General features: G+C 45.2%; 2 protein-coding genes across 3 annotated transcripts in view; one reads left to right on the top strand and one right to left on the bottom strand.

The window, feature by feature from the left end:
• The window catches only part of SVOP (SV2 related protein), a 70,807-nt gene that overhangs the window by 40,170 nt on the left and 15,452 nt on the right, over window positions 1-15,185 (bottom strand). The window contains exons 2-5 of the mRNA XM_038575412.1: window positions 12,046-12,206; window positions 9,180-9,265; window positions 8,034-8,132; window positions 3,323-3,394 (exon numbers count right to left, since the gene is read on the bottom strand). Of these exons, the coding sequence (XP_038431340.1) occupies window positions 3,323-3,394; window positions 8,034-8,132; window positions 9,180-9,265; window positions 12,046-12,206 (418 nt within the window). The remainder of the gene's footprint in view (window positions 1-3,322; window positions 3,395-8,033; window positions 8,133-9,179; window positions 9,266-12,045; window positions 12,207-15,185) is intronic.
• Window positions 11,805-15,185, top strand: part of USP30 (ubiquitin specific peptidase 30) — a 63,503-nt gene continuing 60,122 nt past the window's right edge. For both annotated transcript variants that reach the window (XM_038575416.1, XM_038575417.1), the window contains exon 1: window positions 11,805-12,288. In XM_038575416.1, coding sequence (XP_038431344.1) covers window positions 12,254-12,288 — 35 coding nt within the window. In that variant the 5' untranslated portion in view covers window positions 11,805-12,253. The remainder of the gene's footprint in view (window positions 12,289-15,185) is intronic.

Below are 15,185 nucleotides of genomic sequence, written 5' to 3'. Positions count from 1 at the left end.
TTCACAATAGTGCAACTTGGCATCATCTGTGCATTCATTCTAGTGCCTCGTTTCTCAACCCTTGCCCCCTTCACACTTAGGACTTGGTAGTTCTTTGTGGTGTGGACTGTCCCATGGACTTTGGGATAGCAAACAGAATCTGACTCACTAGATGCCAGTAGCACCCCTCCCCTCAGTGGTGACAACCAAAAAACGTCCCCAGACATTGCCGAATGTCCCCTGGGAGGAAGGGGGAGATAAAATCTGCCCACTCCCTCCCCCGTTGAGAACTGCTATTCTAGAAGTTGCCAAAATGTGTTCAGAACTCACAAGATTCAGTAAATGGCATTACTGAAAACCCATCTACGAATCTTTTACCTGAGCTATATAGTTTTCTCCTTCCCACCATAAAATGAAGGTATCTACATTCTATAGGGCTACCTCCTGGGAACGCCATAGGCATGACCCACGTTAGTGGCAGAATGAACATACTCTGCCGAGGGATGTCAGGATCATAAGCTAACGATCTTTTTGGACTTGTCTGTAAAACAGAGAACAGTCATCCAGGAAATCACTTGCTGGTCTGGAGAGGATGAGAGAGTGGCAGAAAGTGGCAACAAGGGGATCTGATTTTCATCCATCCAACTCTGCCACTCGAGAAGTATTTATGGAGGGTCTGCTATAAAAGGCAGGTGCTGTGCCAGGTGCCGGGGCCACCTCAGGATGCAAAACAGGCATAGCCACCTTCCTCATGGGCTTTACTGCACTCACCAGGCTGCCCTCCTGCCCCTGGCAGACATCACTAATTGATCACAGAGCTGTCCCACTGAGCCTTCCACTCCTCAAATCCATGTGTCTGGAGTCCTCTACTGAATGATTAGAGCAGACACAAGGGAGGACAAACCCATTTGCCCTTCAGTTTCAGGAACTCAATAAATGGTAGCTGTTACTATCAGCTATTATCTGATCCAATCTCCTCTGACATAAATAAGGAAACTGAGGCCCCTTTACTGTACCTCAGTAAAGTTCCTTTTCATGGGTTCCTGCATTTGTGTGTGTATATGCATGCTTGCCTCAAGAACAATAAAAAGTGTTTTTAGCAGGAGACAGAGGGACAAGTCATCCACCCCATGCCCAGTCTGCACAGGAAGAAGCCACGTGAAGAAATTAGAAGAGCTTTCTCCTTTGATTATTTTAAAACTGCGAAGGCTAATGTTAGGTCCAGCCTCAGCCACACATTTGCAGTTCCCTTCACCGCTGCGGCGCCGCCCAAGAACGGCTCTGCTTTATTATAAGAGGTGCTTCTCCTCCCTCCCTTCCAACCATCCATCCTTCCTTCTTCCCTTACTTCCATCCTTTCTCCCTCTCTCCCTCTTCCCAGCTCTGGCTCTGCTCTTTTCCAATCAGAAAATTGCTGAAGCAATGACTTACACCCTCCAGAAAAAGGAAGTGCGTGGGAGGGTGTGTATGGGCAGAGTTTAGAGAGCTACGGCCTGAAAATCAGAGTAATCCAGGTTTTATTCTCTTTGGAAGGCCTGGAGAGATCTTCCCAACTGACCTCCCCAGCTTCTAAAACCATCCAAAAGTACCTGTGCTACAATGGCTAGAGTTGGTTTCCCAGCCTGGTCACTTCTGGTCCTGCCCCAGCCACTCCTTAGTGGTTTCGTAAGTCAATGTTTCCCAGGTGCCTACTGGCCTATGCATTTCCTGTCCAGTCACAGCGGGAGGGCCTGCAGCTGGACTGCACTGTTCAACCATCCATCCTTCCATCCATCCATCCATCCATCCATCCATCCATCGAGTCAACATACATTGATTGAGCATCTACGGATTCAAGCCACTACCCACGTGTTAAAGCAAGAGTCTAGACCTTAGAAAGAGTGAGATCTGGCTCTGTGATATATAAGCTGTGTAGCTTGGGCAAGTTTCCCATGCTCTGTGCCTCACTTTTCCCTTCTGTAAAATCAGATTGAGAATAGCACCAGGGTTTGGGTGAGCAAATGCATGTACCAGGCCTGGTACAGGGCCTGCCATACAAGGTACTGTGTTATTTCCAGTCCCTGGTCTGCTGGTTATAGTGGACCCCACCTGTTACCTCCTCAGCATCCATGTCTCCATTCTTCTTTCCTAACAGAATTCTAAGTTTTTTTTTAGCTATCTACATTAGTCTAAGTCAATAGTTCTCAAAGTATGGGCTCCGGACCAGCAGCATTGGCATCACCTGGGAACTTGTCAGAAATGCTTTCATTGCAATGCCAGCTCACATATGTCCTGTGCCTATGATGTGCCTGGCATGGTCCAAAGCCATTCATGTCTAGGATCTCAACCCTCAAATGTAGAATCTGTTATTTTTTTTCTTTAGACATATGAAGAAATTGATCCTCAGAGAGGTCAATTCACTTGCCCAAGGTCACACAGCCAGGAGTGGTAGGGTCGCAACTGAACCCAGATCCACCTGATTCCAGAGCCCAAGCATGTAACCACTACACCACCCTGCCTCCCAAGAAGCTGCAGACTGAAGAGAAGAGTCCAGGAAAAAGAACAATAAAGCAGTCAGCAGGTGCAATCACTCAGAATGCACTACTGGAGTGGCAGCTATTCCTGAGCAGGGCCCTTAACCAAGTAAAGCTTCTAGATCTACAAAGCTCTTTTCTCCCATCAGGCCCAAGTTTATAGTTTGGAGAACTGTAACTTCACATGCTGAAGGAATCAAAGCACCCAAGTGCAGCCTAGCAAAACCAGAGCAGTGTAAAATACAAAGGGGACCATGCAGTAACAAGTGAATCAAACAGTACGAGCTCAATGCAATGCCAGACCTGTAAGTTCCCTTCTTCCTTGTTTGCAAATCCATTTCATGTCATATCTGAGGCTGGGCTTCCCCCAAAGCAGACCCTGACACAAGAATTCTAGTACAAACAGTTTATTTAAGTGGTGATCCCGGGAGGAGTGGGGAAAGCAGACAATTCAAGGTACCTTCATGAGCAAGTTCCCAAGGACCAGAGCTCAGTGCTGCTGGGATTAGGAGATGATTCATTTAGGGCAAGAAAGTTGACAACTTTATCTACCAGCCCTTGACTTCCCCCAGCCTTGTGTAAGTGAATAGTGGGTGCCAAGGGGACCCGGGTGGGCACCAGTGGCATCTTCTGCATTCTGAAATGTACACGCTTGGGCCTCACTAGGCATGTGTGTTTTCGAGAGTCCATGGCCTCAGAGCAATGTCTTCTCATTGCATTTTGACAGAGCTCATCGGGCCTCCCAAATGCTCAGCAGCACTGTTTCGCTGCCTGTCAACACCACCATGGAGATAACCCAGAGGACATGCACTTAGGAGAGGTCGCCTTACTGTTTTCCTGCCGTACTGGTCTGAGATGTTTCCCCAGAGTGTAGAGCTGGACATCATGCCAACAAAGACTACCTGTGGATGGAAAGACAGGGTCTGTTAGTGACACGGAGCATCGCAGAGAAGAGGAACAATGACTTGAACCTGTGATATCCCATCCTGGTCTGAGTGATGAGCCAACACTGGCTGAGATCCTGTTAAGGTACAAACACTGTTTGGGTGCTTCGTGTTGCTATTTAAGCCCCACAACAATCTTGTGGGGTGGGTAATATCATTATCCCTGTTTTACAGATAAGGAAACTGAGACTCAGAGAGGGGACATCCCTTGGCCAGGGTCACACAGGTGTAAGCAGCACTACCTGAGCTGGGATTGGGCAGTATAGGCGCAGAACTAGCATCTGAACAATTTCTCACCTACCAAAGAAATGTCTCACCCTGTTGCTAAGAAAATTTCAAAGGTAGAGCTTGGAGAGTGAGAAAAACAGAAGACAGAAGGTTGGGATCCCTGGCTCAGCGGTTTAGCGCCTGCTATTGGCCCAGGGACTGATTCTGGAGTCCCGGGATCGAGTCTGGCATCAGGCTCCCTGCATGGAGCCTGCTTCTCCCTCTGCCTGTGTCTCTGCCTCTCTCTCTCTCTCTCTGTCTCTCATGAATAAATGAAATCTTTAAAAAAAAAAAAGAACTGTAAGCTATTTGTAAGCAGAAGCACTCATGGAGAGCTCTTGGTGTGCCCCACAAAGTCACTGTTACATTGTTAATTTTTGAACAGAGCTGATGCAGTTTAAATTATTATACCCATTTTATAGCTGGGAAGCCTGAGGCTCAGAGAGCTAAGAAACCTGCTCCATATCCCAGGAACAGAGGATAGAGCCAGATCTTAAACACAGGAAGGCTGACTGGAGCCTTCATACCTGTGCCTATCCTTGTCCTCTCCGAGTATGGGACAGCACACTAAATGCTTTGTACTCACATCTTACCCAAAGTTCATGGTGGCCCTTCGAGGTGGGTGCCATTATCATCCCCATTTTGCAAATAAGGCAACTGAGGCTCAAAGAGGTGAAGGCACTGCCCCCAAACCACAGGCATGTCCTTGGGCAGTGGGCTGCAAATGGAGGCTACACAGAGCCAGGTGCTCCAAGCAGACATGGCTAATTTTAAAAGAATTAATTTCCAGGTCCTCAACTTCCATACAGACTCTTTCCTGAGAACAAGCTATGGCTCTTGTCTGTTTCTTGCCCCACCTTTTTCAACCACCCCCTCCCACTTCTCATTACCCCACCCTCCCATCTCTGCAGTGCATCTCACAGGGCAATGCTTCGAGGCTAAACCTTTCAGAACACCTCAAAAAGGACACCAATGACAAGATACAAATCCTTTTGCGACTCATCTAGTTTCCAATTCCTTTTTATTATTTTTAACCAAATTGAAAGAGAACCTAATGAAGCCATCAGTAAATCAGATCACTGAAAATAATCTTTCATAAGCAGTTGCTGTATGCTCTTTAGCATATAACTTGGAAGTCGCTGAAAAAAAAAAAAAAACAAGTGGCATTAGTTTATTGAGTTGTTACAAAACTCCTTCAGTCCCCCCTCAATTTTGATATGTAAATAAGGTAAAAATGAAAAATAGGAAGGGAATTGCTGCTAAACCCCATCTTACTTTAGTAGAAAGTAATCATCCAAGAATACATGATGTAATTGAGAGACACTCCATACCACTCATTAAGAGGTATGTTCCTGATAAAAATTCACTTGTGTTCAACAGCTATTTATCAAAATTCATTTTTTCTTGTTTTGGTTTATTGCATATAACTAAAAACTATCATGATAACTCAGTGCAGGAGAAAAATGTCAACACTTAAGAGCCTTATGAGCTCAGAAAATTAAAAACAATAATTTAAAATTTATATATTTTGGCTTAGGAAATTCTGACAAGTGACAAATGACATGCTTTCGAGCAGAGTAAAACATTGCTAGGATAAAACATGGAGAAATGGGGACACCTGGGTAGCTTAGTGGTTGAACGTCTGCCTTTGGCTCAGGGCCTGATCCCAGGGTCCTGGAATTGAGTCCCACATTGAGCTCCCCACAGGGAACCTGCTTTTCCTCTGCCTGTGTCTCTGCCTCTCTCTGTGTCTCTCGATATTATTTATTTATTCATGAGAGACACAGAGAGAGGCAGAGACACAGACAGAGGGAGAAGCAGGCTCCATGCAAGGAGCTAGATGTGGGACTCCATCCTGGGTCTCCAGGATCACGCCCTGGGCTGAAGACGGTGCTAAACCGCTGAGCCACCCAGGCTGCCCGAATAAATAAAATCTTAACAAAAAAAAAAAAAAAAATGAAGACATGGAATGAAAATAACAGTCCAAGAAGAACACAAAATAATGCAAAATTTCCAAGTATTTCTGATGACCTTATTCATGTTATTTTAAAACAGAGGACATGGGTATCAGACATGTATTTCAATTCCATTGGACGTATTTCAAAAAGTAGATATGAAATTTTACTTAATTTTTTAAATATTTCAATACACCAGAAGTCATAGAATCTGCAACCTACAATTTAAAAACATTTAATGTTGGGGTGCCTGGCTGGCTCAGTCGGAGGAGCATGCAACTCTTGATTTTAGGGTCGTGAGTTTGAGCCCCACATTGGGTGTAAAGATTACTTAAATAAATAAAACTTTAAAAAATTTAATGTCAAAAAAGTTAAAAAAAATAAAATAAAGATATTTAATGTCAACTTAAAACCCTTTGAGGGTCGTGGGGTCTGCATAGTTTTTAGAAAATTCTTTTCTAGATAACCTACAGCAAAAATGTTTGAAAATTGGGATTCCTGGGTGGCTCAGTGGTTGAGCCTGAGCCTTTGGCTCAGGTCATGATCCTGGGGTCCTGGGATGGAGTCCCACATCCGGCTCCCCACTGGGAGTCTGCTTCTCCCTCTGCCTGTGTCTCTGCCATTCTGTGTCTCTCATGAATAAATAAATAAAATCTAAAAAAAAAGAAGTTTGAAGATTGCTGTGTAGGGATGAAGCGTTGCCTTAATTATGTGCTAAGGGATATCCTTGCACCAAGGAAGAATTAAGCATTCCCCACAAACAACACAATTCTGCCACATTTCCTCTCCCGAAGGAGAGATCTAGGCCCTGCAGAGCACTGGTCTATACCACACTAATTATGGTAACTTGCACCGTATTTCTTATAACAATAATGTAGTCCCCATTATCCTCTTTATGTATGTTATGCAGGTAAAGCAACTCCTGCGGCGCTCTAAATTTTCCGCAGAAACTTGGCCATGAAACTTTGAAACTTCACAACTTCGCCAAGCCCATGAGTCCAAATTTTCTACCATAAGGAAGTAGTCCAGGGCTATAGCTGGGAGTTGAGACTCTGAGTCTTACAGACCCGGATTTCAGCTCTGTCTCTTACAGGCTGTGTGAGCTTTGCAAGTCATCACACCTCTCTGAGCCTTAGTTTCCATATCTGTGGAAATGGGAGTGATAAGAGCACCTCTTTCACAAGGTTAAGAAGGTTAAAAAGATAATGTATGCCAAACCCGCAGCACAGTGTTTGGGACACAGTAAGGGCTCAGTAAATGGTGATTGTTACAGCTGAGAAAGTCTCCTCAGCGCAAAAACACGGCCCTGTTGGGTATGCTTCAGGGGGTATCAGTGAGAATCAGGAATCCGAGAGAGAAGTATCAATTACTCAAGCCCTACCATACACTAGGCACTGTGTGTATTTTGTTGCTCATTTGCAGGGAAACGGGCATTATCACCCCCATTTTGGAAGAGATGTAGAAGAGCTGTAAAGCGCCTCATTCAAGGTCACACATCTAAGTGACTAAACCACTAAAGGCTTGTGTATGTGTCTCTACAACTCTTCCCATGGGGCTGCACAAGTTTACTTCTAATATCAGACCAGGCCTGGTTGCTGAAGGTGCTCAAGCCATTCCAGAACAGTTACAGCATTCTGGGAGGTGCTCCTGCTTAGCAATTACTGTACCTGCCGGTAGCTAGGCTGTGTGACCTTCCGTGAGTGATTTAACCTTCCTGTGCCTCATTTTCCTCAGCTAATAATAGTATCTACCTCCTAGGGTTGTGAGAATTAAAGAACACAATATATATTAAGCATAGATTGCATGTAATCTCTGTAAAGCCCTTTGCACAGTGAGAACTCAAATATTAGCTTTTGTACCATCATTATTACTCTCTTATCCAGCCTGGCCATTCCCCTCCCTTTTAGAGGGTTGCTGCTGAACTCCCCTAATACTCCGGATTCTCCCTCACTCTCCTTCAAGTGTTAATTCAGGGAGCTGTGCTCCCTACCATTTATTGAACATCTACTATGTGTCAGGCACTGTGTTGTTTCAATCCCCAGATCACCCTCGTGAAAGAGGAGTTGGTATCTCCTTTTTGCTGTCAAGTGAGGCTTATGAGGTTTACGTCCAGGTGGGTTCCAACTTCCCGGTAATTGAGTAGAATGTCTGGGACTCCAAGTCATTGGCCCCCTGGGTGCGGCAGTGCTGGCTGCAAACCTGCCGGGATATGTGAGGTACAAGGCGGGGTAAAGGAAGCTGGGGTCACGTTGTTTCTAATCAGGGCTTAATTCTTTGCTGCTGAGCCCTGGGCAGCAGCAAGAGAGGGAGACACCCCCACATAATGCCCTAGGGGTGTCCTGAATGCGATAGAAGAGAGCTGCGGGGCTGCCTACCGAGGTCAGCAATGCAACCTGCCAGCTGGGGAGTCGCCACTCGCAGTGCAGCTGTGGAGCAAGGATGCTCAGAATCATCATCTCCATGGCATCGGCCATCTGCAGGGAGGAAGCGAACATCGTGAGGCCAGGATGCGCCCAGGGCTGGGGGTGGCTGCGCCCCAGTCCGTGACCCCCGAGCATGCAGAGCCCTCCTCCTCCACTGGCTGCTGTGCACCCTACCACACATCAAAACACACCCGGAGGTCCGGTAGCTCAGACGGTAGGTACCATGCAGGAATTGACGAAGAGGCATCTAACATTCTGTGTGTTTCTGTGTTTAAAAAAATAGGGGTGCTCCTCAAATGAAGTGGGGAAGCATTATATTTCTAAAACCTGAGAAAAACTTTTTACAGAGGTAGAGAGACAATGATCTTTTCTCTTTAGCTCAATTAAAGACTAGTTTATCTTTGGTGCATAGGTCATTGTTCATGTAGAATTGTCAGTATATTTAACAAGTACGAACTTTTAATATATTAACACATACTAGAAAACCCTGGTAATTACACATCATGGTATCTTCTTGAGAGTAGACAGAAACGATCTCCTTGGCCGTGGGAATGCGATAGATAAAAGATGGCTTTTTAAATTGGGGCGGGGGGGACAGTGATACGGGGAATTTGGAGATCCATTTGAAAAAATAGGTTAGCTCACCATCTTGCAACATTCACCAAAAATCAGTTTCAGTTGCATTAAAGGTCTAGATGTGTTCTTTGCTGGAGGTAGGTTAGATTTATAACAAGGGGTCATGAACCTCTTAAAGCAGAAGGCACATTTTCGTTTGTGCATGTTTATCTAGGGTGAGCTCCACAGAAGACATCATAATCTTATGGCAGCCCTGAGCCCCCAAAGGGTTGAGAACCACTTAATTAGCTAGAAACTTCAAATCTACCTTGAGGGCAATGACCAACCACACCCAAACTCCGGCCAAGGCCAGATCTTCATGATCACCAGCATCACTCAACATAAACTTTTGGTGATTCAAGCAAAGGCTCCATGTGGAGAGAATTATGTCCTTCCTCACAGCCCCGGCCCTGGAACCCAGCTGAATAGCATGAAGGTTTCCTGGAGACTGAATGTAAGGTCACGGCTCCCAGAAATACTTGCCCAAGCCAAGCCTGTGAGAACAGACAGCTTCCATTGAAATTTTCCAAACCCAATGGCTTCCACCGCATCTTCCACCATGAAAGTATCTGGAAAGGAGAAAGGGAGACGGGAGGAAGGAATGAGTGCATCCTGCAATTATCCTCATGTGGGAGTGCAGGGTGGGGGAAGGCGTTTCAGTCAAACTTAGTAAAGGCAGCACACCACTCCTAGAAATGTTATCCTAGAAAAACATTCCAGCTACAAAGTCCACTGTTTGTAAAAGGGAAAACTGGAAAACCCAGCATGTCTCTCAACAAGGGTTGGTTAGATAAATTACTATACATATCATAATTATATATAAATTTTTATATATCCACATTATAAAATATGACCTGCCTGTTAAAAAGAATGTGCAGATATAGAAAGATGCACACAACATATGGCTAATTAATTTTTTAAAACAAAGCAAAATGGGCAGCATATTTACTACGCTTTTCTTCTCGGAAATGTACGTGCCTGTGTGTACGTGTATGCATGTGGATGCATGTATGTGGCAATGCATGGAATGCGTACCTAACTTGAATTGTGGTTTCATTTTTGTTGTCTTTGGAGAGAGCAAGAGAGAAATCCTATGAGATTTTAGCTGTCTTCAACAATGCATCGCTTCCATAGTTGGGAAAGCAGGAAAGACTTTTTATTTTATTTTTTTATTTTTTTATTTTTTAAGAAAGACTTTTTTTTTTTTTTTTTTTTTTTTTTTTTTTTTTAAATATTTTTTTTCAACTTTTATTTATTTATGATAGTCACAGAGAGAGAGAGAGAGAGAGGCAGAGACACAGGCCGAGGGAGAAGCAGGCTCCATGCACCGGGAGCCCGATGTGGGACTCGATCCCGGGTCTCCAGGATCGCGCCCTGGGCCAAAGGCAGGCGCCAAACCGCTGCGCCACCCAGGGATCCCAAGAAAGACTTTTTAAAAGCAAAGTGCCGCTGCACTCCGATGGAGCTGTCCACATTATATTGTGAAGTCAAAAATTAAACTGGGGAGAGGTATGCATCATTAAGAGGGGCCTTTGTGATAGAATTAGAAACGTACGTGTGCGCCATGCAGGGGAAGAAAGACAAGGGTTCAAAAACCGTTAACAGAATCATCTTTGAGGATAGCATTCACTTTCTAACTTTTCCAAACAAATATGTTATTTGTGCGCTCAGAAAAAGTAGGAGGTAATTGATATGCTAGTAAGTATTTTCAAAAAATATAATGACTAAACATAATCTACTAGGCTGGTCTATGTCCTGCAACAGCACTGCTGCAAAAACTGGTGACATCTGAATAAAGTCTGGGGTTTAGTAAATAGGACGACACAGTGTTGGTTTCTTAGTTTTAGCAAATGCACCATGACCGGGTAAGATGTTAGCGTCGGGGGAAGCTGCATGAAGGGTATGTGGGAGCTCTCAGAACTATGTTTGCAGCTTTTCTGTAACCCTAAAATGGTTTCCAAAAAAGTTAATTAAAAAAATAAAAATACTAAAGGGAGCGTGCTGGGTGGCCCTTCTGTGGGCTGCCTCTGAGGATCTCATCAGCTCCCCACTGGGAGTTGTCATCTTTTTAGAATTTCAATCATGGATCTCTTACATCAATCATGATTTTCTCCAGAAGTGTGAGCCGGTGTTTATCACATCAGCAGGGGCTGGTTTCCTCCAGGAAAAAATACGGAGGAGAAAGCAGAGTGAGTCCTACAGAGTCCTCAATAATAAGAATAATAATACGTAGAGTAATGGTGTGTGTCTGATTGCTCACTGTGGGCCAGGCACTGCAGAAAGGCATTGATGTACACTACCCCACTTAGTCCTGCTCGACTATTAGTTCAGACCCAGTCCCAGTTCCATTTTGCAGAGGAGGACATGGACTTGCCCAGTGTCACACAGCTGCCACACTGTAGCTCTGGGAGCTGAGCCCAGATCAGCTGGGAGTAGACACTGCTCCCAACCACTACCTGCCCCCTCCTGGTCATTGCCTCCTTAGATCTCCCAACCCAACTAGGCTTTGGGTTTAAGACATTAACCCTCTCTCATGTTGGGAATCTGGGGCCTTGCAGGAATGCATGGAATGCTTTCATCCATCAGCATCATGTGTGAGGGGAGATGAGGTCCCATGGTACCACCTCAGGTGTCTTGTTTGACCAGTTCTACTCAGAGGAGCACAAGGTCATAGGTTGGAATATGGGCTTTGAGGCCACATTGCCTGGCTGTAGATCCAGCTTTGCTAATTTTTAGCTGTGTGACCCTGGGCAAGATACTTAGTCTTTCTGTGCTTCAGTTTTCTCTTCTACAAAATGGGGAAGATAAGTATAATAGTTCCAGTTGGAACTGGTGTGAAGATTAAATGGGTAATATGTGTAAAGTGCTTAGCAGAGTGCCTGGCCCAGAGTAAATCCTCAGGCAGTGTCAGCTGATCCTGTCACTATGGTCATCACCCTCATCACCAACACCATCATCATCACCACCATCATCATTACACTATCATCACCACCACCACCACCATGGTCGTCATCACTATCCTCCTCCTCCTCCTCACCTTCATAATCATCATCATCACCATCACCACCACCATCATCACCATCACCACCAACACCATCATTGTTGCTGCTGTCCTCAGCTGGGTGTAATGCAATGAAGCTGACTGGCAGGGATTGTGATGTAACCTTACTGCTGGAGGAAGCCATGTAGGCCCAGCCCACACTTCCAGTGTCACCTCTGGGCCCTCTAGGCCCTCCTACCTGCCCCTTCACTAGATGCCTCTGAGAGCACGATCTGGGGAGGTCACACTGGCACCTCAGAGCCCCTGACTGTGGCCCAGGCTGATGTCCCAACTGCAGAGCCCTCTCACCGTCAGTGGGATTGGCAAACTCCTTGGGCACAGCTGCCCCATCGTCCAGCTCGACAGCCTCTAGGCCCGCGCGGACCCCTTCAATCTGGACCTCATGCTCTCCCGAAGCCGTGTCATCCTCTGACCTTGCACTCTCGCCCGTGCGACGGAATTTCACCACCCTAGAGGACAGAGCAAATCTGGTCATGATAGCTAGAACTTCCCTTCGATGGCCTTGCTGCACAGCCCTTGTGCCCAAGACAGGTGAAAGGCTTTTTCTTGTGATCCAGAGACTTGATGTGGGGGGAGGGGGTTGGCATTTCTATTGAGTTGGACTGATGGGGATCTGACAGCTTCAAGAGTTACATATCAGGGCTGCCACATACATTCGTACAGGTTGGGCACTGCACAACTCCAGGGGGACCCTACTTACAGGTTAAGCTATGTGAAAGAGGTTATCTGTGTTTTAGATGTAAATACTGTTTGGAATCACATGTGTTTCAGAATTTAGATTTGTCTTTCTGTATGTAACAGAGGTAACAACTTGGTCACCTAGGGGTTACATTATGCCCACAAAAGGCTGCCCAGACTACTTTTTAACTTAAAGTGGATGACCAAGTTTTTAAATTGGGAGAATTAGTGTAAAAAGCCAGGTATCTCATGTCTCTTCAAAACATAGAGTATCTGGGGCACCTGGCTGGCTCAGTTGGTAGAGAGAGCATGTGACTCTTGATCTCAGCTGTAGGGTTGAGCCCTATGTTGGGTGGAGGGATTACTTTTTTTTTTTTTTAAAAAAAGATTTTATTTATTTATTCATGGGAGACACAGAGAAAGAGAGAGGGGCAGAGACATAGGCAGAGGGAGAAGCAGGCTCTATGCAGGGAGCCCGATGTGGGACTCGATCCTGGGTCTTCAGGATCAGGCCCTGGGCTGAAGGTGGCACTAAACTGCTGAGCCACCCAGGCTGCCTGAGGGATTACCTTTTGAAAAAAGAGTATTTGGTCATCTGGGGCCCACGTTCCTATAAGGGAGCTGTGTGGCTAGATCTGGGTAGTGTGCTCCCTGTAGACAGGACACACCAAACTTGATGGCAATTTCCTCCTCTCCCAATTACCTCCAGCCCTGAGGGTCCTTTGCCACTTATCCTCATGTGTTCTGTGTTCCTCTTACGTGGCACTTACCCCCTTTGTCTGGCCCTGTAGGCCTTTGAGTTTGAGACCCATGGACTCCACTTTGCAATACATTCCCTCAAATTATGCTCTTGTTACTCTGGAAAAGCCTTGATTTTTCTGAGCAGCAATCACGTCATCTGGGGTTCAGCAGCAAAATTACCTGTGTCCTTCCAACTCCTTCATTCCCAAATACAAAACTCCTGTCTGCCAGCCCTGTGGTGGGTTTTGGGGTCATAGCAGAGATAGGATAGAGGTGTCCCTCTTGTCACAAGAGTGATATTGAGTGAGTAATGCCTGTTCCCATCAAGGCTTTGAAAAAAGAACTCTGGGATGTCACAGACATGAATGGCTAGAGGGTAAATTTGGGCAATGTTTTAACAAGGTAAAACAGGAGAAATAGGCAAGTAAAATATACTGCTATCATTATTATTAATTAATTTATTTATTAACTTGCATTATTCCATGTATTTCACCAAGCAATAACTGGTACTCTGACATAGAAAGGGTAAAGCTTCAAATTGCAGAAGCATGGGGAACATGTCCTGCTTGTGAGGTTGGAGAAAAGAAAAAAAACAGATGAAATCACAGTAATTTTGCAAATACCTGAACCCCCATTCTCTGACAAGGCTGGGCCCAGAGAGCTTGAGTGGTCAAGCTCGCCTTGGACTAGAACTGTGGGGCTGAGCACAGAGCACGGGGTTTGCAGGCCATTCTGGTCTGACAGAAAAGCCTGGAGCTAACTCTCCATCCTGTCTTAGCACCACCACCACAGTCCAGCAGCATCGAGCTTACGTTCTGTGCCCCGTGCTACCTGTTGTTTACCAGCATTCGATCTGCACAACTGCTGAGGTTGGGAGGTGATCACCTCTTTCTAGAAAAGAAAACGGAGGCCTAGAAGTCACGTGACTCACCCACAGCCACACAGCTAGAGACACAAAGCCTGATGCCTGTCAGATCATAAACCTTATATTCCCAGCCAAAGACAGGATGCTATAGCTCCAAACCCTTCTATTTCTCTCTACCCACTCTAATTTTTATTCCATAAAAACATTTTATTTTGAGATATTTAAAGCATTTACAATTATATAGAATCTGCCGTCCAGTTTAAGGACCAAACACTTCTATTAGGTTGAACCATGTAAAATTGCCAATATTCGACCATAATTCAGTCGAAGCTACCACGACTCCTTTCTGCTTTCCTTCTTTCACATCCTGATGGGAAATGCTCTTCTTTGATCAGAAATCTTTACATACATCATTATTTGACCTAATCCTCACAGAAACCTGAGTGGTGGTGACTATTATCATCCCCACTGGCTAAGATATATCTATAGTCACTCTGAGCCTCACTTTACCTCCTCTCTAAATGGGGTGTGATAATTGTGTAATAAATTGGATTCCTGGGCAGCCCCGGTGGCGCAGCAGTTTAGCACCATCTGCAGCCCAGGGCATGATCCTGGACCCTGGATCGAGTCCCACATCGGGCTCTCTGCATGGTGCCTTCTTCTGTCTCTGCCTCTCTCTCTCTCTCTGCGTCTCTATGAATAAATAAATAAATCTTAAAAAAAAGAAATTGGATTCCTTAGAAGCAGAGCTGTATGGTGGGATCCTTTTTTTTTCCAATGGTGGTAAAATATACATAAAATAAAATTTGCCATTTCAACCATTTGTAAGTGTCAATTCTGTGGCTTTAAGCATGTTCACACGGTTGCACAACCATCACCATCATCCAAATCCAGAATTCTTTATCTTCCCGATCTGAAACTCTACCTGTGAAACACTGACTCCCCATTCCCCTCTCCCTCCAACCCCCACTAACCACAATTCTACTTTCTGTCTCTCAATTCGACTACTCTAGTTACCTCATGTAAGTAGAATCATACAGTATTTGTGCTTTTGTGACTGGCTCATTTCACTTTGAATAACAGCCTCAAGACTCATTCATGTTGCAGCACGTGTCAGAATGTCCTTCCTTTTTGAGGCTAAATA

Source organism: Canis lupus, chromosome 26 (assembly GCF_011100685.1).
Source record: "Canis lupus familiaris isolate Mischka breed German Shepherd chromosome 26, alternate assembly UU_Cfam_GSD_1.0, whole genome shotgun sequence".
Lineage (NCBI taxonomy): Eukaryota > Metazoa > Chordata > Mammalia > Carnivora > Canidae > Canis > Canis lupus.
The sequence above is the reverse complement of the archived record's forward strand: the minus strand, read 5'-3'. Positions and strand labels throughout refer to the sequence as shown.